Source organism: Castor canadensis, chromosome 13, assembly GCF_047511655.1.
Source record: "Castor canadensis chromosome 13, mCasCan1.hap1v2, whole genome shotgun sequence".
Classification (NCBI taxonomy): domain Eukaryota; kingdom Metazoa; phylum Chordata; class Mammalia; order Rodentia; family Castoridae; genus Castor; species Castor canadensis.
This window is the reverse complement of record NC_133398.1, coordinates 75,991,103-76,013,355: the sequence shown is the minus strand read 5'-3', so window position 1 is coordinate 76,013,355 and position 22,253 is coordinate 75,991,103. Positions and strand designations below refer to the sequence as shown.

Here is a 22,253-nt window from a genome sequence, read left to right as displayed (position 1 = left end):
GAAATGCATGTTTCCCAAGGGCATTTATTTATTCCCGGGTCAGCTTCAAATTAGCAAAGGCTATGTCTTGGCCTGACATGATGGCAAGTGTCTATAATCCAAGCTGTTTAGAAGGGATTTATGGTGGCACGTGACTATACTCCCAGTTTTGAGGAAGGCATAGGTAGAAACATTGTGATCTGAGGCAAGCCCCAGACAAAAAGCGTGATACCCTATCTGAAAAACAACTAAATCAAAATGAGGGCTGGAGGTGTGCCTCAAGTGGTAGAGTGCCTGCTTAGCAGGTGCAGCACCCTGAGATCAAAACCTAGCACTAAAAAACAAAAAAAATCCCTATTATCTCTTAGGCCTTTTATATTCCTAGTGCTGCAAAGTCTACAGCCCCATGACAGAATCATCCATTATTTGGGGTAGAACTTGGGTTGTTACAAATGGTCACAAATGAACTCAGTGCCTCCCCTTTATATTTTTTAAATAATTCTTTGAGGTGAAATTCATATAGCATAAAATCATGAAATTATAATTGATTATAAAATGAACCATTTGAAAATAAACAGCACTATGTTAAATAAGAGTGGAGAGACTGGACACCCTTGTCTTGTTCCTGACTATAGAGGAAATGGTTTTAGTTTTTTCCCATTTGGCATGGTGTTGGCTCTAGGTTTGTCATATATAGCCTTAATAGTGTTGAGGAATATTCCCTCTATTCCTAGTTTCATCACAGCTTTTGTCATGAATGGGTGATGTTGAATTTTGTTAGAGGCTTTTTCTGTATCTATTGAGATGATCAAGTTGTTTTTGTCTTTACTTCTGTTCATATGCTGTATTACATTTAAAGATCTGCATATGTTGAATTCATTCCTGGTTGAAACTGACTTGATCATGTTATCTAATCTTTTTGATATGTTGTTGAATTTGGTTTGCTGGGATTTTATTGAGAATCTTTGCATCTAAGCTCACTAAAGAGACTGACCTATAATTTCCCTTTTTTCTGTTGTGTCCTTGTCCAGTTTAGGGATGAGTGTAACAGTGGCTTCATAGAATGATTTTAGCAGTGTCCCTTCCTTTTCTATTTTATAGAAAAGTTTGAGGAATATTCTTCTTTTAAGGTCTGATAGAATTCAACAGTGAATCTGTCAGGTTCTGTCTTTTCCTTTTTTGGGAGATGATTGTTGCTTCTATTTAGTTAACTTATATGCTTTGACTCAATTTAGTTGGAATATGTGCTTAGAAAATTATCTGTTTCTTCTAGACTTGATAATTTATTTGAATATAAGTTTCCAAAAAGTCCTTAATGATTCCCTGAATTTCCTTAGTGTTTATTGTGATCTCCCCTGTTTCCTTTCTAATTTATTAATTTAGGTCTTTTTTCTCCTTGTTTTATTCAGATTTGCTAGGAGTTTATCAGTATTATTTATCTTTTCAATGAATAAATTTTTTGTTTCATTGATTATTTGTGTTTTCTGTGTTTATTTTGTCGATTTCAGTCCTTATTTTTAGTATTTTTCTCCTTTTGCTAGCCTTGAGTTTAGCTTGTTCTTTTTTTTCTGGGAATTTGAGATGCAGAATTAAGTCATTTTTTGAGATCTTTCTGTGTTTTAATTATATGTATTCATGTCTGTAGATTTTTCCCTTAGAACTGAGTTTTCAGGGTCTCATAGGTTCTGGTAGATTGTACTTTCATTTTCAGTAAATTCCAGAAAGTTTTTGATTTCTTCTGTTATTTCTTTGATGACTCACTGATCATGGAGCATGTGTGAGAACAAATTCCAGCAAGGAAATGCAAACAAAAACATTCAATGTTTCCAAATAAAAAGCATGTTTAACACTAATACCATTTACCATTTATTGTATTTTTCTTTTGTATAAAATATTTACATATATTACAATTGAAACTGGAAGAAGTTCAAGAGGCAAAACACCTGAAGGATTTTCTTAATCCCAAATTACAAATAGAAAGCTTATATTCATTTGAACTTAAATATTTAGACATTAACAATAAACCTGAGTGATATGCAGAATAAGGAGTACATGAACAATGGCAGAATGTACTTTTGGGAATCTCTGAACTTGAGCATTATTTCATTAGTTTCTTCTCACTGCTGTAACAATACTTCTTAGTTTGATGGTCTGATATGCACAGGATTACTCTCAAAAAATTTTATCTTATTTTTTCTCTCTTATAATTTTAGAGACAGACTCACTGGCTGATAACGCTTGACAAAAAGATGTTTAAACAAAATACTTATCCTATAGAGACTCAAATATACCATTGTTTTAGAGACCATAAAAAAGACTGACTGAGTGTCCTGATTGTCCCAGGTGAGAAAGACATGTACCATCTCAGTGACATAAGACAATGATGGAATATATGAAGAACAGGAGGGATCAATAGACCAGACAATTCTGCTAAGCTGAGGAAAAATGTCAGATGAACTAAAATTAGACCACAAATACACACACTCAAATTTCACTTCTATTTTTAAAATCAGCTCACCAGTGAAACACAGATTATCTTGCCTCAAACAAGGTTTGCCTTTTCCAAAGTAGGAAAATCTAAATATTTAATTTTAAAACTCAAATAGGCATTAGAATTACATGTTATCTGATAAAAGCGCAGGCTTCAAAAATACAGACTTACATACACTGCAAAAGGCTGACTCGTCAGCCATGCTTGAAGCAACAGGGTCCCAAGATGTGGCCTGTGACTAAGCAGGAAATTCAGCTTCAATGAATTGTTTAAGATTTTGAAATCAGAAAATGTGAGAGAAGAGTTGGAAGAAGTCACATTCAAGAGATGAATATTATCTTATGTTTCTTATTTCTCTCTCTTACTGTGTGTGTGTGTGTGTGTGTGTGTGTGTGTGTGTGTGTGTAATTTAACTTGTCCCTAAGAAGGAAAAGATTAAATACCCCTTGGCAAGAATCCCATGTTGAAGTATTAGCCCTGCCTCTCGCCTGCTGCATAAGCTTGACGTGCAATAAAAGTGCATTGCCCTGGGTTCAGTTTTGAAGTGTGCCTCCCCAGCCCCCTTGTTCTCACCAAAGCCAGTTCCCCACTGGAAGACAAGGAAGTGAAGAAAAATTCTCTCGCTCGTGTAGTCATTCCCAGCAATCTGCTATTCTGCAAAATAAGCTCTTGCAGTGCCTGTTACCCCCAAAATATACACCTTGAGCCATATTGCTTCTGGACAGAAAAGAACTGCCCTTCAAATGAAGTAAAGGCTGAATAATATCTGATGTATAAATGATTCTCAGTAAATATTTGTTGAAATGAAATGGGCAGGTGTGGTAACCTGTCTCCAAAGCTGTTTCCTTTATACTCAGTAATGTTTGGTCTAAAGAGACTTTTCGTTCTTACATAATTATGAAACAAAATCCAGTCAAGTATGGGCTAATCTAAAGAATGAGATGACATGCCAAGTGTGCTATAAAGTCTTGTGCTTCCACTTCCAGGACATCAAGTAAACTAGTGTTTGAATCCACAAACAACTGTGTAGATAGAAGCAGAAGAAGGCAACAAAACCACTGTTTCTGTTCCTCATGTTACCTAACAGCTCCTAGGCAATTGTGCATTTTACTCAAAACACATTTATGAAAAAGAAACAAATGGCTTTTCCTAAAAGAAAGGAATTGAGAGAGAGAAAGAATGTCAAATAGAACACAGGAGTTTCTATCTGCATCTCTTTTTAGAAGTCAGACTGGTCTGAAATGAGACTTTTGGCCTTTTTCTCCTTAGCTCTGTGATGGTAAGCAAGCTGCTTATCATCTCACTGTCTATAAAATGGGAATATGATGTTAGGGTAGAAAGAGAAACAGAGGATCCAACACCAGATTCTTAGTTTCCCCATCCAAGTCCCATATTCAGTGAGCTGACAATTTCATTAGAAAGAAATTGTTACTGTTAATCAGAGCATCCAAAGAATTTTATGTTGCTCCCTTTGTAGCTTTTCCTTGAGGTTCAACACAATAAAGCATTGTACTTAAAATGGGAGTTGTACAGTTTCAAATTGTCTTTTATGAATGTTCTCAGCTTAAAAAATTAAGAATATAAATTATTTGGGAGTGCTCTTTTAATTCTTTCTTTGTACAATTGTCTATAACGACTGATAAATATAGCCACCTTCAAAAACCGGAGGTTGCTTTCATTTTAGATGAGTTTTCACAGATGACATTGCCATATAGTGTGCTGTGGTAGCCATGTATGGCAGTGTCTTCTGAGTTCCCTCAAAGTCTTGCTGACTTTTCTTTTTGCACATAGAAAATAGAGATTAGGGCTCCTGAAATCATACTAGGTCTACTTAGCCAGCACTGAAGATACACCTGATTGAATTTTTTAAAGCTAATTTAGGGAGGATATAAATAGATGGCCCTTCTTTCCTCAGCAGCAATGAGATTGATTGATTTACTAGCTCCTACTGAGGACAAATGCCCTCTTAGATACTTTTCAGCTCTCAAAATCTGATTCCAAATTTGTCAGAGAACCGAAAGTTACATAGTAGCATAAAAAGCATTTAAAGTAAAAAACAGAGCACCTCCCCCAAAACCAAAACAAAAAATGTATCTTTACTGGCCAGAACAGCTACTAAGCATATCCTTATCACAGGTTTCTGCTTTGTAAATTAATTCAGCTGTAAATAGCGCACTGTCTCCAGATGCAACTTTCAGTCCTGGCGAGCTGGATTCTTAAGGATCTAAGTTTAAAGGCAAAGGCTGACTTGACAAATAAATAGTGTCATTTATGTTCTGTTCCAAGTCTGCTCATCCAGTCATATCCCAATATGCAAATAAACCCTAGCCCTGTGCAGATAAAAAGGAAAAAGTAAAGCCAAGTGCCCTATCAGAACCAATTTGCTGAGCCTTTCACCTGTGTTTCAGGAACCATATCGGAAATGCAGTTCTCTGGAAAGCCAGACTTACCTACCCCACTCACCAATTTGAAGATTCAGTATACTAAGGTTAGTATAATTTTTATGTGCTGCTTTGCCTTAGGTTTGTGAAGAGTATATCTATTTAAAGCTTAAAATGTCAATTTAAATAAAATGTAAAGAGCCCCCTGTATATACAAAAATAAAAGGTTTGTAAAATGCAGGTCTGGGTTTAGTGTCTTGAACAAATAATGTATTCTAAATCATATCAGACAACTTTTCATGAATTTATGTACTGAAATATCTCCAAGTAAAAGAAGTTCTGTTTTGTGAGAAAGGTTCACATGGCAGAAATCAGTGGACTTTGGTAAGCAGTTTTATTAACTTCAGTACACCCAGCCTATGTGAAAACTGAGGCAAATACTCTAGAATGGGTCAAACAAGTGAGAATTTTTTAAAAGAAAAAACAACACAATGAAATAATATTTTCCTGTATTTTAAATAAAATGAGTGTTAACATCAGATGACTTAAATGTGATAATGGTTTGAAGGCCGTTTCATAAAATTTCGATTGGACTTGTATTATTTTGCATATTTTGGGAAAGAAACAATGCATATTTTTTTCTCCAGCCAATTTGTTGCTTTTGGAGCAGATGTGTAATTGTTAACTGATAAATATTTAGAACAACAAGAGAAAGAGCCAAACCCAGACTTCAAAATCTGTAGTGAGGGAGAATTAGGAAATGGATCCTATTGCTGTTGTTCTGAGAGTTTCTCTCAACTTGACCTATTGCATAGTTAAGTCTCTTTCCTTACACATCTCAGGACTCCTAAATGAAAAATAAAACAGAAAGAAACAATCTAACCCACATCTTTTTCTCTCAAACTGGACCAGCACTGCAGTTTTTTGAACTCTTTAACATACAGAGAATGATGCTGTTTTTGTATGAATAATTGTATTGGTGTGAAGAGGCAAATGAGAAGGCTTGTCCTTATCCATTTTATACCAAATCACAAATATCATAGTGTACTCATGTGCAAAATGTGTAATCCTTGTAGCCAACACTGGGAATTTTTAATCACAAAGTATTTGCATTTAGCATACCAATGAATTTAAACATTATGGATTGGTGTTTAATACATTGTCCCTCGGGGTTCAGCTATTAATAAATCATCCTTTAATATCACGTAAGGACAAGTATCTGAATGAAAATACATTTTAAAACTCAGTCTATAAATCACCCTTCTTTGAAATCTCTCTATATTGGCCAAGTGTGGTGTCTCATGCCTATAATTCTAGCTTCTTGGGAGACAGAGATCAGGGGGACTATAGTTTGAGGCCAGCCCCCACAAAAAGTTAGTGAAACCCCCCATCTCAACAAATAGCTGGGAATGGTGGCATGTGCCTATCATCCCAGTTATGTAGGAAGCATAAAGAAGAAGAATGTGGTGCTCGCTTCGGCAGCACATGTACTAAAATTGGAATGATACAGAGAAGATTAACATGACCCCTGCACAAGGATGACACACAAATTTGTGAAGCGTTCCATATTTAAAAAAAAAAAAAAAAGAAGAAGAAGAAGATGAATGTGGTACAGGCCAGCCTAGGCAAACCAGAAGAATCTATCCCAGAAATAACTAAAGCAGACTAGGCTTGGTGTATGGCACAAATGGTAAAGTGCCTACTTAGCAGACACAGGCCTTGAGTTCTCTGAATAGCAAAACAAACAAAATCAAACAACAAAACAAACAAAAACTGTATGCATCAGCTACCCATAATAAAATATTAAATAAATAATTTCATTATTATCATATGCTTAATAATAATGTACAACAAATAAAGGGATAAAAAGAAAAGAAATCCTGCATTTCAGCAAAACAGATCATATGTTTTTTTAATCACAAAAAGGGTATTTTTTAAATAAAAACAAGAAACAAATTAACATTTATAAAGCCATTTGTTTTTTTAAAAAAAGTAAAAGAAATCAAATTTCATCCACATATTCAATTGGTGTTTATACATGTGTTATTTAAAATGGGTTTTTATTAATTTGATTCCACCAAAAATTTTTATCTTGTAAAAGGAAATGCGTTTCTAACATTTATTTCTTAATGAACTGCAAATTTAAGACTGTAAAACTTGGATCTCAGACATGTTAAATGACACATCAGGCTGTTTTCATATTTCTGCTCCTTTCCAGTGTGTGCAGAACAACAGTTTCTGGACCCCTCTTTTTTTTCACTAAGAAAGGCTCACTAGGAAATCTAGTACCTGATCTCATCTGAAGATAGATAATGAGATACTCTTTCCAAAAGAAAAATGGAATTCCAATGACTTTAAAACGTCAGTGACAAAACATAACAAGAGGCAGTTTTTCTAAGTAAGCTTCATTTAAATCCCACTGTAAAGCCAGCTTTAAAACAGTAAAATAAAGCATCAGAAAGGTGATCAATTGTGGTACCTGATCACCTGTAGCCTCAAATGATCTAAAGATCAGTACAGGAAAGTGTGAGCAATGACTTAAAAAGAACCAACCCAACAAAACGTCTGCTTTTACCCCAAATTCACAGCTATTTCAAGAAGAAAACAGTTTTAGCAACAGGTGACATTTTCTTAGTGTTGAAATGACTGGATACCTTCATGAAACTTAAACACACTACTCTTTTTAGTGTGTTGTGCACTCATGCTTATGTGTATTGGTGTATGTTTATATATAAAATGTCAGAAACAATGAAAGTATTTCGAGAGTATGTGGATACACATTTAGGTATATTGCGTAATTCTTCATGTAAGTTTCCAGAAATTTCTAAAATTTGCTGCATAGTTAAATGTTTTTATTGTCTACCTTCTCTGCATTCCTACAGATCTTCATAAACAATGAATGGCATAATTCAGTGAGTGGCAAGAAGTTCCCTGTCCTCAATCCTGCAACTGAGGAGGAAATCTGCCAGGTAGAAGAAGGGGATAAGGTGAGTTTCTAAATGCTGCTTCCCTGTCATGCCAGGTTTTCTTCCATGTCACCATTCTGAGCTCCCAATCTCCACTGCAAATTCATGAAGACATGTCATGAAAATGTGGCCCTCAGGCAGGCTGGGGAAAGTTTATAAGTTATCCTTGGTCATGGAAACTAAATAGTCATGTAATGACAATGAGCTTCTGCTCTGTGCGATGTAGTTATTGTTTCATGGTATTTTCCTTGATTGTTTTACAATTGGAAAAGTGTTTAGCTTTATTACACAAAAGACTGCATAAGAAGGAATTGACCACAGAGTTAAAAAGGAGATAAATTCTTTACTCATATAAAATTCCCTCTTTATGTAGCTAGAGTAAATTAAATGATAATATAAGAATTTAAAAACAATGTAATACCAAGTTATTTCACTAAAAATTATTGAATTAACTTTAACCAATACTTTTATGACTTATTTTTAAAGTGACTAAAATTGAATAGCAAATTAAAAGTTGATATATTTTAGGTAGTAATAACAAAAATGAAAACCAAATTTATATGGTGATCATTTTTAACTACTAAATCCTGTTTTAATTTAATACCTAAGGCAAATGTATGAAGGTGATGCTATATTTAATTATATGTACAGATGTTAATAAAAATGGAAGAACAGAAGGTTTAGTAATTTACTCAAATTGACATTGCAAATAAATCATGAAATCAGCATTTAAGCGTCATTCTCCTAACCCCAGGCAGAGTCTAAGACTGACAGGGTTATTCCTTCACCTTGTGATTAATGTAAAAGTAAGACAGGGTGATGTTAAACAGCATGAGGGGTGAGGAGAGCAAAAGGCTTCAGAATTTTGATCTGAACTATATGTAAAAACTTGTTTGTGTTTCTAAGTTTAATTTGAAGTAATTTTTCTGCTCTTTACCTGCCAAGAGATCACTGATCTTTAAATCTGTGTATTATAAAATATGAAGACAAAAATTTGCTACATGAAAAAACTATGATGAAATCAGCAAAATTCAGAGATGATACCATTCATGACACAATATTTCAGTTAATTGTGGCAATCACACTTTCCTGTCCAGGTTCCATTCCTTCATTACCTCAGCCTCAGTCCATGAGACCACAAATCTCAAGGTACTGACTAAGTCATATGGGCCTATTCCAAAACAGCAATAGACCTGGGGAACTTTCTGGATTTTCAGGAGGTTCTGAATTCAGATTGTAGTATCACCAGAACCAAGTGAGACCCAGGAATGGAAGGGCAGGAGTATAGAGTTTAAGTGCAGGAGTCAACAATTTGAGAAGTAGAAACAGAATCAAATTAACAGACATCATTGGCTTTCAGATTTCACTTTCTGTGTATGTTAAAGAGTTCAACTATTCATAAATTCTTCATTGCCAATGTCTTGAAGAACTTCCTTATGTTTTCTTCCAGTCATTTCAGGTGTTTTTTGGGGCATCATTGGTCCATCTGGTTGATTTTTGTATATAGCAAAGCGTAGGGTTATAGATTTTTTTCTTCTGCATATGGATAACCCAGTTTTGTCAACATCATTTGTTGAACAGGCTCCCTTTTCTCCAGTGTATGACTTTGATCCCTTTGTGGAAAATCAGTTGATTGTAGATGTGTAAATAAGGGCATGGATTTTGACAGGTAGATAGTTTATGATTGGAATCTGCTATAACAATCACTTTATAACTTCATGAATTGCTAGAAGTCCAAACTTGGGCAGAGAAATACAAATTGTCACTAGCAAAGTGCTATAGGTACCCAGAAGCCTATGTTCTAAGGGGCATTTCCAGAAATAAGAGAAAAACATATTCTTACACTAAAAAATAATCATTAATACCTTTTATCAGACCTTTCTAGAGACTCACACATTATTTTACCTCAAACACACCTCTACTTACTTGAGTGACTTTAGCAAGGCTGAGGAGTTGAAATTTAAAAACACAGTTGTGTCAGCACAAACACACACACTATGTTGTCTAGGTGTGAAGGGCTGGGTTAGAGAGAGCAGAAAAATTGTGAACATAAAGTTAGAGCAGGTGAGGTGGGCCCAAGTACATGAGTTTGTCCCTGGGAGAGTCCATAAAAGGGAGCAGTTGTAGACATTAAAAGGGAAACTGAGAAGATTAAACTATATGAGGAAAATTAGCTTGTTAGCACTAAGCAAGACAATTGCAAGGAAGGAGCATGCACTTGGTAGGCTGTTAGCAATATGAAATAATAAGGACCTATAGTAGTAGAAGGCAGTGCAAATGGAAAAGAAATGTAAAAATGTAGAATTGCTGAGAGTTACTGTAATGTTGTTTAATCTTGTAGGATATCAACAGTTGTCTCATCTAATGAACACTTAACTGATGTCTTTCATATTGAAATTGTATGTCAAGGGTTATTGCATTTAGTCTTTAACACATCTCTATAAGACAGCTTACCCTGATTTTACATAAAACCTGAACCTTAAAGAAATTGTGGAAGAGCAGAACATATTCCATTTTAGAACACATAGACACTCTGTACCCATAAATTCTTCATCTGTGTATTTAACCAACAAGGGATAAAAAAGTTAAGCTGTTGCCGACATGGACTATGTAATTAGGACTACCATGGTTTTGTCTATACTGAATGTCTATAGATAGTTTTTCTTATTATTCTCTAAACAATGCATTATAGCAACTCTTTACCTAACATTTACATACCACTAGGAATGTAACTAATCTAGAGGTTATTCAAAGCTACAGTTGTACATATATAAATACTGTGTCAACTTATATAAAAGATTTGCACATTCATAAGATTAGGCTTCCTATAAGTGCACCCCAAAGCCAGTTCCACCTAGATACTGAGGGCTGACTATGCTTTTCAGTTTATAATACAGTGGGGTGATGATTTGTTGTATGCTCCATCCATTTAATTGAATACTTCACTAATCTATCACTAGTTGATTGATGATAAGAGAATACTACACAGTGGAATGTGTATGGAATCTTTAGATAAATAAATGGGTGGTTGGATGCTTCTAAATTTACATAACTAATAAAGAGAAATAAGAATTTATATCCAAAATATTTTGTTCTGAAACTATACAGTAGCTGTCATTACCCTATTACTGCTTCTGCAATATTAGAACATTAGATGTGTGTGGGAAAAGGGGAAGATCCAAAAGACCTAACAAAAAGAATGTATTTATTTAGAGCATCGTTATCTAGAGATGTGTTTTTCATATGCAAGAATTACTTGTCTTCAAGCCTGTTTTACCACTTCCTTTTCAAAGGCAAAGATGTCTGAGATAGCTTATATTTGACTAAGGCTAATGATAGAACATTGGGAAGAAGGATCCAAATGAAAGCTGTTTCATGCAAGTCTGTTTATACAAAAAGCTCCATTTATTTTATAAGCCATGGTATCCAAAGACCCTGCAGGTAATCTCGGATTGGCTTTATCTCAAAAAGTGCTCTCTGAATTAAATTTGGAAAAGGTTACAACTTGTGGGATAAAAAAGTGTCCAAATATAAGCAACGCACATGATTAACTGAATGTCTAAAATGGGTACTGTCTATGCATTTCTCAAGAAAGCAAGAAATAAATGCACACACACACACACACACACACACACACACACACATCATCCTCCCAGAAGTTTGACACTAAGATAAACCACTATATGAAGTACTATAGTGAATGAATCTTGCTTGTAATCAGTAAAATATCACTAGATCAGATCATACCTCTAAAAAACCCTTCTTTCACCAGTTCCTAACAGTTTGATGATAAATACAGATAGTCCCTGATTTACGTAAGTATAAGATGCAGCAGCAATACACATTCAGTAGATACTTTACTTTGAATTTCTATCTTTTCCCAGGCTAGCATATGTAATATGATATTCTCTTTCATTGTTGGGCAAGGCTCCCAACAATACATATAATCACAAAGGTAAACAATCAATTCTGTAACCCATAGTGCACTCACTGTTCAATAAATTAAACAGGATAGTTAATCAACACTTCATTACAAAATATGTTTTCAGTATTCTGAGCACATGTATGACAAGCTAAGCTAAATTATGATGTTTGGTGAGTCAGAAGTGCATTTCAACTTAGAATATTTCTAACTTTTTATGGGTTTAACAGGATATAATTCTACTATAACTCAAGGAATATCTGAACTATAAAAACTGTTTCTTTATTAGCATTTTAATGTGCTGACTTGTAAGTTTGGATCTTGTTAATTGAGTAGACTCTAGAGAAGAACATCAATTTGAAGAGGTATCACCCTTGGATGGGTTTCAGCTTAATTTTAAGCAACTTCAAAAACTGAGGTTAGTTTACTTCCTTCTACCCTAATTGTCAAAGGGAATTCTACATCCCATGAAAGGACTTTCAATTTACTGTCCTGTGATGTCATCATGATTTTTGGAATTCTGTGCTATAGTCAATCACATTTATAAAATATAGATATTGTAATGACATATGCCTTTGATATATTTGCAGTTAACTTGATGAGAAAAATAAAACCACATGAAATAGTAATGAAAGAAGTGGTGACACTTGTAGTAGGTATATTCTGTAGGAAATGAGAGGAGATCTGAACAGAGATCTATAGGGGAATGGAATTGCAAGACAGAGTTTGGAAACCAGGCGGATTAGGAAGAAACTAAAGACTATGCCTAATTTAGAAAACCACAAAGAGAAGAAAGAGCATGGGTGAAGACAAGGAGGTGAGACTTACTAATGTGAGTGCAAACTTATTCTATTTTTGCACCTTTGCTTGACTCAATGGAGCTTTAAGCAGTGCATTACTAATAAAAAGAAAATGACTCTTTTACCTAATTAAGGAGTGAATAGGATTTTTTACCCAGCTGAGAAAAGGGGGTGCATTACATTCAGACCTTTCCATAGACCAGTTCCATCTACTCCCTCTATTCTTTTTTTCCTCTACACAAAAGGAATTTGTGTACACATTTGTAATGCTTGCTCATCAACAGCAAAGAAAAGTTCTTCAGTCTTCAGTAAAATCCTCATGAAAGTGGACAGTTTATAGAGTCTCCAAAGACCACAGAAGATACTTGCTATTTGTGATCTTGAACTGTGCACAACTACTGCAATTCAATTACCAAAGGAGTTTAATGTGTGAGGAAGAGCAAGGGTCTACAGTCAGACCAGATCTATTTGAATCTTAGTTCAGCAGTACTTATGTCATTAACCTTGAACCAATCTCCTCATTTTCTTTATTCAGTTTATCTATCTGTAAAATGGGCAACATGTTTGTTCCAGAAAATTATTGAGAACTAAGTGACTACTATGAGTAAAGTTATTAGAATATTACTTGAAATAAGATTAAAACTCAAAATATCCTATTGAAATAGAATATAATAGCAATGATTACTACATGATAAAATTTATTTTCTAGGAAATCAAATATTTGAGAATGTATTGAGCTTATCTAAAGATTACTCAAGAGTCATTCCAACATACTGTACCGAAGTATGGAATGTGCTAGACTTTGGGCTAATTGAGTCTGTTTATGAAGAACCCTGGTCTTCTTTATAGAGTTATTGCCATTGGAGTTGCTAATCCAACTGGCTGAGACTACTGAATTGAATTCTTTGTAATTTACAGGCAGATGTTGACAAGGCAGTGAAGGCTGCAAGACAGGCTTTCCAGATTGGTTCTCCATGGCGTACTATGGATGCTTCGGAGAGGGGACGCCTGCTCTTCAAGCTGGCTAAATTAATTGAAAGAGATCGTCTGCTCCTAGCAGTGAGTATTATCAATTTTGTTTTTGGTGAGCACAGTAGACATAGAATTGCCTTCTTTTGGTCTAGGTAAAATATTATGTGAATCTGCTAGAATGATGTACCAGGTTTCCCAAATTTATTGGGAAATCTCTTCAGTTTTGTTATAAGTGCTCAAAATATTTCTCTAAAATAAATTTTATTTTCCCTAACCTAACTCAGAAAAATATTTAATAAACAGCTACTCTTTCTGTTTTGGAAATGTTAATGTTCATAATTAAATGATCTGGTTTTTCATCATCACAGATGGAAATGACAAAGAATAAAGAGATAAAATCTAATTGTTATTGGATTTATAAAATGTACGTTTATATCTTTGCTGGTTATACTGTTTTAAAATTTTTGGCAGTTATCAGTTACACAGAGTCAGCACATAACATGGGTAGAGGAGGGCTTTGTCCAGACTCATCAGCCAGGCAATACAATAATACCACTTTAACACAAACTAATACCCTGATTGGATTTCAGAATAAATTTTTGTTATCATTAGAATCTTAGAGTGGAAGTATCAAGGAGCCTTTCATTTCATTTTGAAAAATTAGCAATTATAGTTAAAGGATAATTTATTACTCAAAGACAAAAATATAAAATCAGAGGTTGTGTATAAGAAAACTGTACTAACCAAAATGTCCTATAGGAAGACAGAAGACTTCATTAAAACTTAGCTTCTCTCACATCTCTGATTTGTAGAATGTATGGTGTTGACAGCCAATGACAACAGGCTTCCCTCCATCCATTCTATGTGTGGGGGAAAGGGAAAGGAATCACAGTCACACAAAAACCATGTTTGCTTACATTTAGGCATGGTGGACAGTATAATATAGAGACAGAACAGCTTTAGCAGTTAATCACCTGTTCATTCCTACCAGGTTACCACCCAGCAGAACACTAGACCCCAAAGAGTTCTTTAGAGCACTACATCAGAAAAGAGGAAAAGAAGAGAAAGGTCATTGTACAATTGCTGTACAACTAGAACAGAAAATGTTGAAATTTGGAGTTTGACTGTCAAATGATAAGTATTGTAGTAGTGCTCAAACTAGGAGGCTTGTACTTGAAAATACTGCAGAAGAAAATTTGTGGGTGAAAGATTCAGGTGTTAAATTTGTATGAATAGGTTGTGTTCAGGTGGAAAATGAAATTAAAAATAATTTTTGAGGCATGATTGTCACTAACACTACATTATCACCATAGTCAGATTACAAGTGAAATTGTGTCAGAACTCTGAGCTGTCCAAGGAGACTAGGTAGTATTTTACCAGCTAGTTATATATCCAGTTGTCACCAACTCCTAGAACATTGGTGAACTGGAAGATACTCAACTATTCATAGAAAAAACACCAGAGTTTACCCAGCAGTATCTCACTACCCATTCCATTGGGATCTTGCTATGTGACCATAAACAAGTTACTTTCATTTTTTGGATAATTTAAGATTTCTTCTAGTTCTAAAAGTTTCTAGCACATGATTACTGGAAATATTGACTGTATATTTTTAATGTAATATGTTGTAGAATTTTGGATAAGGGGATTGATCTGTTTTTCAGACAATGGAGTCAATTAATGGTGGAAAAATATTTCATTCAACATACCTGATGGAGTTAGGAGGGTGCATAGAAACATTACAGTACTTTGCAGGCTGGGCTGACAAGATCCATGGCTACACCATACCAAGTGGTAAGTAGATTTAGGAAACCAGCAGGATTGGTGTAAGTGTGAGATGATAACAGAGCTGAATGATTTCACACTTTTCCTGTTAAAAATGTCAACCAAATTAGGCAAAATTATTTTCCCCTTGACTTTAAGGCAACCCCATTCTGAACATGGACATTCTGTTAAGGTTCAATAAATGCTTGTTAAAGGTGTTTCTACATAATCCTGCAGAAGACATGAGATATTTTAGAAAATATTACAGTAAGAGCATTCTTATAGCTGCAATTACTAATTTGAAGGTATTGTCTCTCAAAGTGATCAAACATTAAAAAGCTGGCCTCTGAAATTATTTATTTGAGTTTCTTTTTCATAGTGACATTTATATCCTTTCTATAATGCAATTATTTTTCTGTTTGCATATTCCAGTATGAGTCTGTCATGCTCATCCATGCCTGTTCAAACTCAGTATAGACCAGACTAATTAAGCTAATTCATATTGATTCATTTCAAATAGCTCCATAGCAAGATGAGACTCCAATTACATCTTAAGTTAAGAATTTCTTTATGAGCCAGGAGCCACTGGCTCATACCTGTAATCCTAGCTACTCAGAGGCAGAGAACAGGAGGATTGCATTTCAAAGCCAGCCTAGGGAAATACCTCATGAGACCCTGCCTTGGAAAAAACCATTCAGAAAAAAAGGCTGGTGCAGTGGTTCAACGTGTAAACCTTGAGTTCTTTATACAGTACCACACAAAAAATTATCTCTATAAAAATGTTTATGTATGCATTATTTAGTGTAATGTGCACATAACAGAATCAACACATGAAATAACATTAATTTGGGAAATATTAAGGATAAAATTTAACTCCTATAAATGTGTTGACTTTAACAATATAACTCCAGGACTGCCCTGTTATGCATTTCTGATCTAAGTTAGAAGTGGTAGCCTAGAAGTTCAAAAAAGGAGAATGAGATTGTAGTGGTATCAAGAAGTGTTTGGCGATTTTAGTAGTTCTCTAATTTACCCTCAGAAAACATGGAGAAAACCAAGTAAAGTCCCTATGGTTCTTAAGAAGAAGATTTCTTGATGTGAGAGCCAGAAGGCTTCAGTGAGAACTAGAACAGAGATGAACGCAGAGAATAAAGCTGTCAGGATGACCATGTCAAATACAGACACGTGACTCAGTCAAATCCACATGGGAAAGAAATGTCTGTCACTTCAGGGATTACTTTTCATGGATTAAGAGAGTTTGCTTTTTGTTTGGTAGGCAAAAGAAAAAGAACAAGGCTTACTGTTTGGAGGGAGATTTTATTATTTTTATATTGTATTACCTTTTCTAAAAAGATTATTTTACTGATAGAAATTTGAACACAGCTGAATATGGTTCTTCTCTTAGACAGAGATGAGTATATTCTTTCTCACTGATTTTATATAAAGCTTTGAGAATAAGGATGGTATACAACACAGGCCTCCTAAATGATAAGAAAGTTATCTTTCAGCTATTTCCCAATCTTGCCTTCTTTACTTTCACCTAACTCTATTTTATGGTTTCTGTCCTTCCAACTTACCACTTGAGAGCTTAATGCTTTATTTTGTAAAGGTTAGAGATACGTTCTTTTTTTCTTTTTTAAAATTACTGTTCACATATTCCTCTCCCATTAACTTCAAACCATTCTTCTGTGAATGTCAAATACATTTGGCTTTATTCGATTATGCTGTGCTTTATTTTCTAGATGGAGATGTTTTCACTTATACAAGACGTGAACCTATTGGTGTTTGTGGCCAAATCATTCCTGTAAGTTGTTTTAGTTGGAGAGAGGGAAACCCTAATTCTATTCAATTTGGTCTTAACACTGTCTCTAACAGAAATGGTTGCTTATGTTGGGTCTGGGGGATCAGAAGACAAAGTGAGCCAGTGCTCCCATCCCCCATGAGAGCACTGTGAACCCTACATCTGTAAAGGGACATTCATCTTTATAAGTCATGGCCCCTTGAGGATGCCTCAAAAATGCCACAAGGTCCATAACCAGGAGGCTTTCAAATGACTGTGTATATGTTCCTGCAGATATATGTTAAAAGACCACTCCCCCTGACTCCTGACTCTCCTCCCCCCAAAAAAGTACCAAATTAAAAAAAAAAAACCTTTGTAAATGACAGAGAGCTACCGATTTTCTGGGCTCCCTGTCCATCTTTAAGGGCAGCTTTTCCTTACTCTCTAATAAATCCTACTTTGTGTGCTGACCTTGTCATCCCACAAGTCAGTTTGCTGCCTCATGAGCCAATTCTTTGGCCTATGAAGGCAAGAACTCTCGACACTGGTCTTCACTTACATATGTGCAGTCTTTTCTTAGTATTGTACTGGGGGTACATAGTGCTTATAATATATCTTAGTTAGAGTCACCCCACCATCATTCTCATTTTTCTCCCCTCACTCTTAGAATTGTTTCAGTAAGTCTCATTGTTTCATTTTCATACATGAGTAGTGGACCCTAACATGTTTATCTTTAACAAGATAATTTGTCCTTGGCTAGGGTAAAGCAAATATACACATAGAAGACATGTACAAGGCCCTGGTCTCAAACCTCAGAGCCACATAAATATTGTCCTAGCTATAAACGCTGCTAATAATATTATTTGGTGAACAAAGTAAATGAACTAGAGGAAAAATGTGAATATTCATACTCTCTGAACATAAAAAGCAATTATGCTTAATCAAAAGCATATTGTGATTTTTTTCCCCTGATAGAATAAGGATTCAAAATTACAGAATTTGATTATATATGAGGCTCTTTTCTGCTCACTTCTCTAATCTAGATTACTCACAACTTGTTATCATTTACTCATTGCTTTTAACAATGTACTTAAATGGCATGTACTAGACAATTATAGAAAACTGCAAAATTATTATCTCACATCTCCAGTGGAGGGGTTTGTAAGTGCAGAATTTACTTTAGCAGTTACTTGGAGCAACTCAAAGACTCTCTTCTTAAATATTCCCTTCTAGTGGAATTTTCCGCTAGACATGCTCATTTGGAAGATAGCACCTGCTCTTAGCTGTGGAAACACAGTGATTGTCAAACCAGCTGAGCAAACTCCCCTCACTGCTCTTCATGTTGCATCTTTAATAAAAGAGGTAAGTTTCTTAAATCAAAACATGCACACAAATGTAAGAGTCCTAATTTATAACAGGAGATACTCATTTAGTGCTCCTATAAACTGTATTATTTACAAATGGTGTTTCTCCAGTGGTGGGGATGAATGTAGCAGGAGAGTTGGTTGGGGTTTCTGGTAGTCAACCCAAAGGAGTCTCCAACAGACTCAAAGCTTTGGAATCAGTCACCTTGTGACCAATTATTTCTTTTGTTCAACTCTCATGGCCATATACTCATGGTGAAATGAAGAATTATTCTTTCAGCTACTTGAGGGCCTGCTGGCTTCTGTAAATACATTTAACTTAAAGGAATTTTTATTCTATCCGAAGGTAGAGGCTATTGAGTTCTGTTGTAACTGCTTTGCTTTTTAACCATTTAGGCAGGGTTTCCTCCTGGTGTGGTGAACATCGTCCCTGGTTATGGGCCAACTGCAGGGGCAGCCATCTCTTCTCACATGGACATCGACAAAGTGGCCTTCACGGGATCAACAGAGGTAATGTCATTGACTCAGTTAAGAAGGCTGACATCTCTAATCATCAGAAGCATGTCCTATGTAACTGTTTTTAAGTTGACATGGCCTTAAAATTCTTTTCCATATTTAGTTCCTTTTTCTGGCCTTCAAGTATGTTCATATAGCATACGCAATTGTGGTTTCGATGAAATGAAATACTTCTTACAAAGTCAGAAGGAATAGAGTGAGCTGTTTTTAGCATTTTCATTGCTTTCTGTCACATGAATTATATCTGCTAAACCCATGTCATCTGATTGGTAAAGTTTATGATGGAAAATATAAATTAGGCCACAGTGATTTATATGAATGAATTCAATTATATCTTGAATATTAAAACAATTAAATAACACAGCCTCATCCTTAGCTCCTTATTTGGGATCTCTTTTCCTTAAGCATCCTGAAATGTAGTCAGAGACTCAGCTTCCCTCAGTGTTACTGATGGCCTTACCTAACCGTTCTCTGTGGTCCAATTTGGCCAGAAATAAAGTTAAAAATCAGGACTCCGACCATGGGCACTGTGAAAGGAAGAAGTGAAATTTAAAGCAAAGACATTCTTAAGTCATTCTGTTAGGTTATGGCATTGTTAGATGTTCAATATAAAAGACAATGCATCCCTCTCATTTGGTATACAGCATAGAGGATGAAGACTGAACATAATTCTCTTTATAAAGCTGGCAATACAAATAAGAAACAAGACAGGATGAAATAAAATACATACAAAGTGCTGCAAAGGGGCTTATGAAAAGGAATGCTAATTTCTGGCTTGTGCTAAAACTTGCTCTGGGTTTTAAGAAATACTTGTGTTTTAACTCCTTGGAGACTCAGAGGTAAAGAAAAATCTAGACAGTGAGTTGAGGGAAAGTTAATTATTAAATAATCCTAGTTAGTCACTCTATTATGTATATATTTTAATTATACAAGAATTGAGATAATGAGACAATGAAAAAGGTTGCATTATGCAAATCTGTAGTTGTGACAGGGAAAAGACAAACCATGTGAGACTGTCCAAAATATAGAACAACTACTATAAAAAATGGTGAAGCCACAGGTCGAAATCACAGCAGAGAAGGTAAAAGAAGGCAAGCATTGATTTTGCAGTCTCACATTCTAAATCTTCCCCAACAGAGACTCCACATACATTTCAGGGTCCAGACTCTATACTCTCTTCTCAAGTTTTCACTATGGGCTGCTGTGCCCTGATTCCAGAGGCAGCATCACTGCATGCTTGTTTTAGCTCACCCCTCAGCCCATAGAGCATTTGGAGGCCCCTTTACTTACCAAAAGATAACCTTGAAAGTAAAGACTAGGAAATATCTAGATCAAATTCTGCCTCCACCTCTCCTAGCAGCATGTCTCTGAAAAGCTAAGTACCCTTACTAATTTTGTGTAAAATAAGGGCAATAATATCTATTTTACTGAGTTGTACGTTATAAAAGCAAATGTGTTAATGAGTAATAAAACATATGTCTCCCTACCTAGCAGAAAATCGCCTGACTATTGTGTGTTCAATACTCATTTCTATTTTCTCTTTTCTCCCCCCACTCTTTTCTTTCTCACCCTACTTTAGGAACTAAGAGGGAAAATTTCCCTTTCATTTGATTTTCCTGGATCTTTGCCACTTTGCCCTATTACTTCTGATTATTCCATGAATATTTTTCCCCCATGCATTGCTCCTTTGTGTCAAAAGCTACTCTAAAAATACTCCCCATGTTCCCTCTCTGGCTTGCTCCTTATATCTGGTGTTCTAAGAACCTAATGAATTTAAAATCTTCCCATCTGTTTTCCAGTGTCTGTGATATATGATTATGAAATTGTGTGCCCAATGCCTTATTATCTCTCTCTTGCCTGAGTGTTTTTGAAGGTTGCTAGTTCATTCTTACTTCAGAAGTCAGTACAATAACTACCTCTGAATGAATGCTGAAGAAGTAAATATATACAACATGGTTTTAGAAGTCACACACACAAAAAATAGCCAACTCAAATGCTCTTAAGAAACTATTGTTGGTTCTCTTCCAGCTTCAGGTTTGTGGCTTAGCTTAAACCAGGGACCTTCCAAATGCTATTTTAAGTGGCAAATATTAGATTGCCATCCTTGTGGTCAGTAGAAAAATTCTACCAAGTTAAGAATTTTATGAATCATCAAATTCACTTAAAATAAATCCCCAACAACATTGCATAAATTAGAAAATGTTCTCAAGAATTTTATCTTTCTGCTTCACACAGCAATAACACAATACTATACAACATATTGTTCACCCATAGTTTTAATAATTCATATCTTTGTCTTCATCACAGACCTCTTTGTGAAAAAAAATGATAAAATTTGCAATAATTTTCCAAGTAAGTGGATGAATTCATGGAATAAAAATTAAGGTTTCCTTGTTCTGGTTTTAACTAGATTTGGGTAAGAATTGAGTAAGCTTTTAATTTGCCACCTAAACTTGCACTTGGAAAGAATGTATACTTTGTTTCTCACTCATAATCAGCTCTCACATTTGTTCTTTTAATATCTGTAATATCTACTAAAAACTTCTGGTTTTAGTTAATACGCCAAGACAGAAATTAAATACTTTAGGGGAGTTTCACCAGTAAATCTAAATTTAAAATAAAATATAGACTAAGCTTCCTCCTTCGCAACACTTGCTTTAAGGTTGGCAAAATAATCAAAGAAGCGGCGGGTAAAAGCAATCTGAAGAGAGTCACCCTGGAGCTCGGGGGGAAGAGCCCCTGCATCGTGTTTGCTGATGCTGACTGTGAGTATGACCCCTTTGTTAACTTTTCACCCTTCCTCCATTTTGGTATCTGATAATGCCATGCAGTGAACTTGAAGTTTTACAAACAAGTAAGTTCAAAGTGTAGGGAATTAATAATACTAACATTTGTGCAATGTTTAATAAGTAGTATGTTCTAAAAAAATCTTCAATTAAGATCACAATGGTAACACAGGTCAATTCCATGAACTATTTGTGTTCATAATTACTCTTAAAAGCATTTTAAATTGTCCTGAAGTTATAACACATACATAAACTGAACATGGCTACAACAGTTTGTGGCTTTGGAATAGATTGCTACTTCCTAATCTGAACCCTAGATAATATAAACGTTTTGCATTTCAGAACCATGATGTATATTTAATAATCATTACCTTCAAATTTTAGTATTGTAATAGCATAATAGATTCTGCAGACATGATGGACTGAGACCCACTGTGAGGCAGTAATTTCACATTTGTCATCTCCCTTCATTCTGAGTCTTACGCACATCAGATAGGATGGCTAGAAGAAATTATACCTATTTTAAAATTTA

At 35.1% G+C, this 22,253-nt stretch overlaps 1 protein-coding gene and 1 non-coding gene across 2 annotated transcripts in view; both read left to right on the top strand.

The window, feature by feature from the left end:
- The first annotated feature begins 4,803 nt into the window (after nt 1-4,803).
- Nucleotides 4,804-22,253, top strand: part of LOC109700678 (aldehyde dehydrogenase 1A1-like) — a 30,952-nt gene continuing 13,502 nt past the window's right edge. Inside the window, exons 1-8 of the mRNA XM_020185955.2 lie at nt 4,804-4,958; nt 7,734-7,838; nt 13,458-13,598; nt 15,176-15,305; nt 17,018-17,079; nt 18,289-18,417; nt 18,816-18,929; nt 21,598-21,700. Coding sequence (XP_020041544.1) covers nt 4,893-4,958; nt 7,734-7,838; nt 13,458-13,598; nt 15,176-15,305; nt 17,018-17,079; nt 18,289-18,417; nt 18,816-18,929; nt 21,598-21,700 — 850 coding nt within the window. The 5' untranslated portion in view covers nt 4,804-4,892. The remainder of the gene's footprint in view (nt 4,959-7,733; nt 7,839-13,457; nt 13,599-15,175; nt 15,306-17,017; nt 17,080-18,288; nt 18,418-18,815; nt 18,930-21,597; nt 21,701-22,253) is intronic.
- On the top strand, nt 6,318-6,424 carry LOC141415884 (U6 spliceosomal RNA). The gene has a single exon (XR_012440835.1). It is a non-coding gene; the product is annotated as a U6 spliceosomal RNA (small nuclear RNA).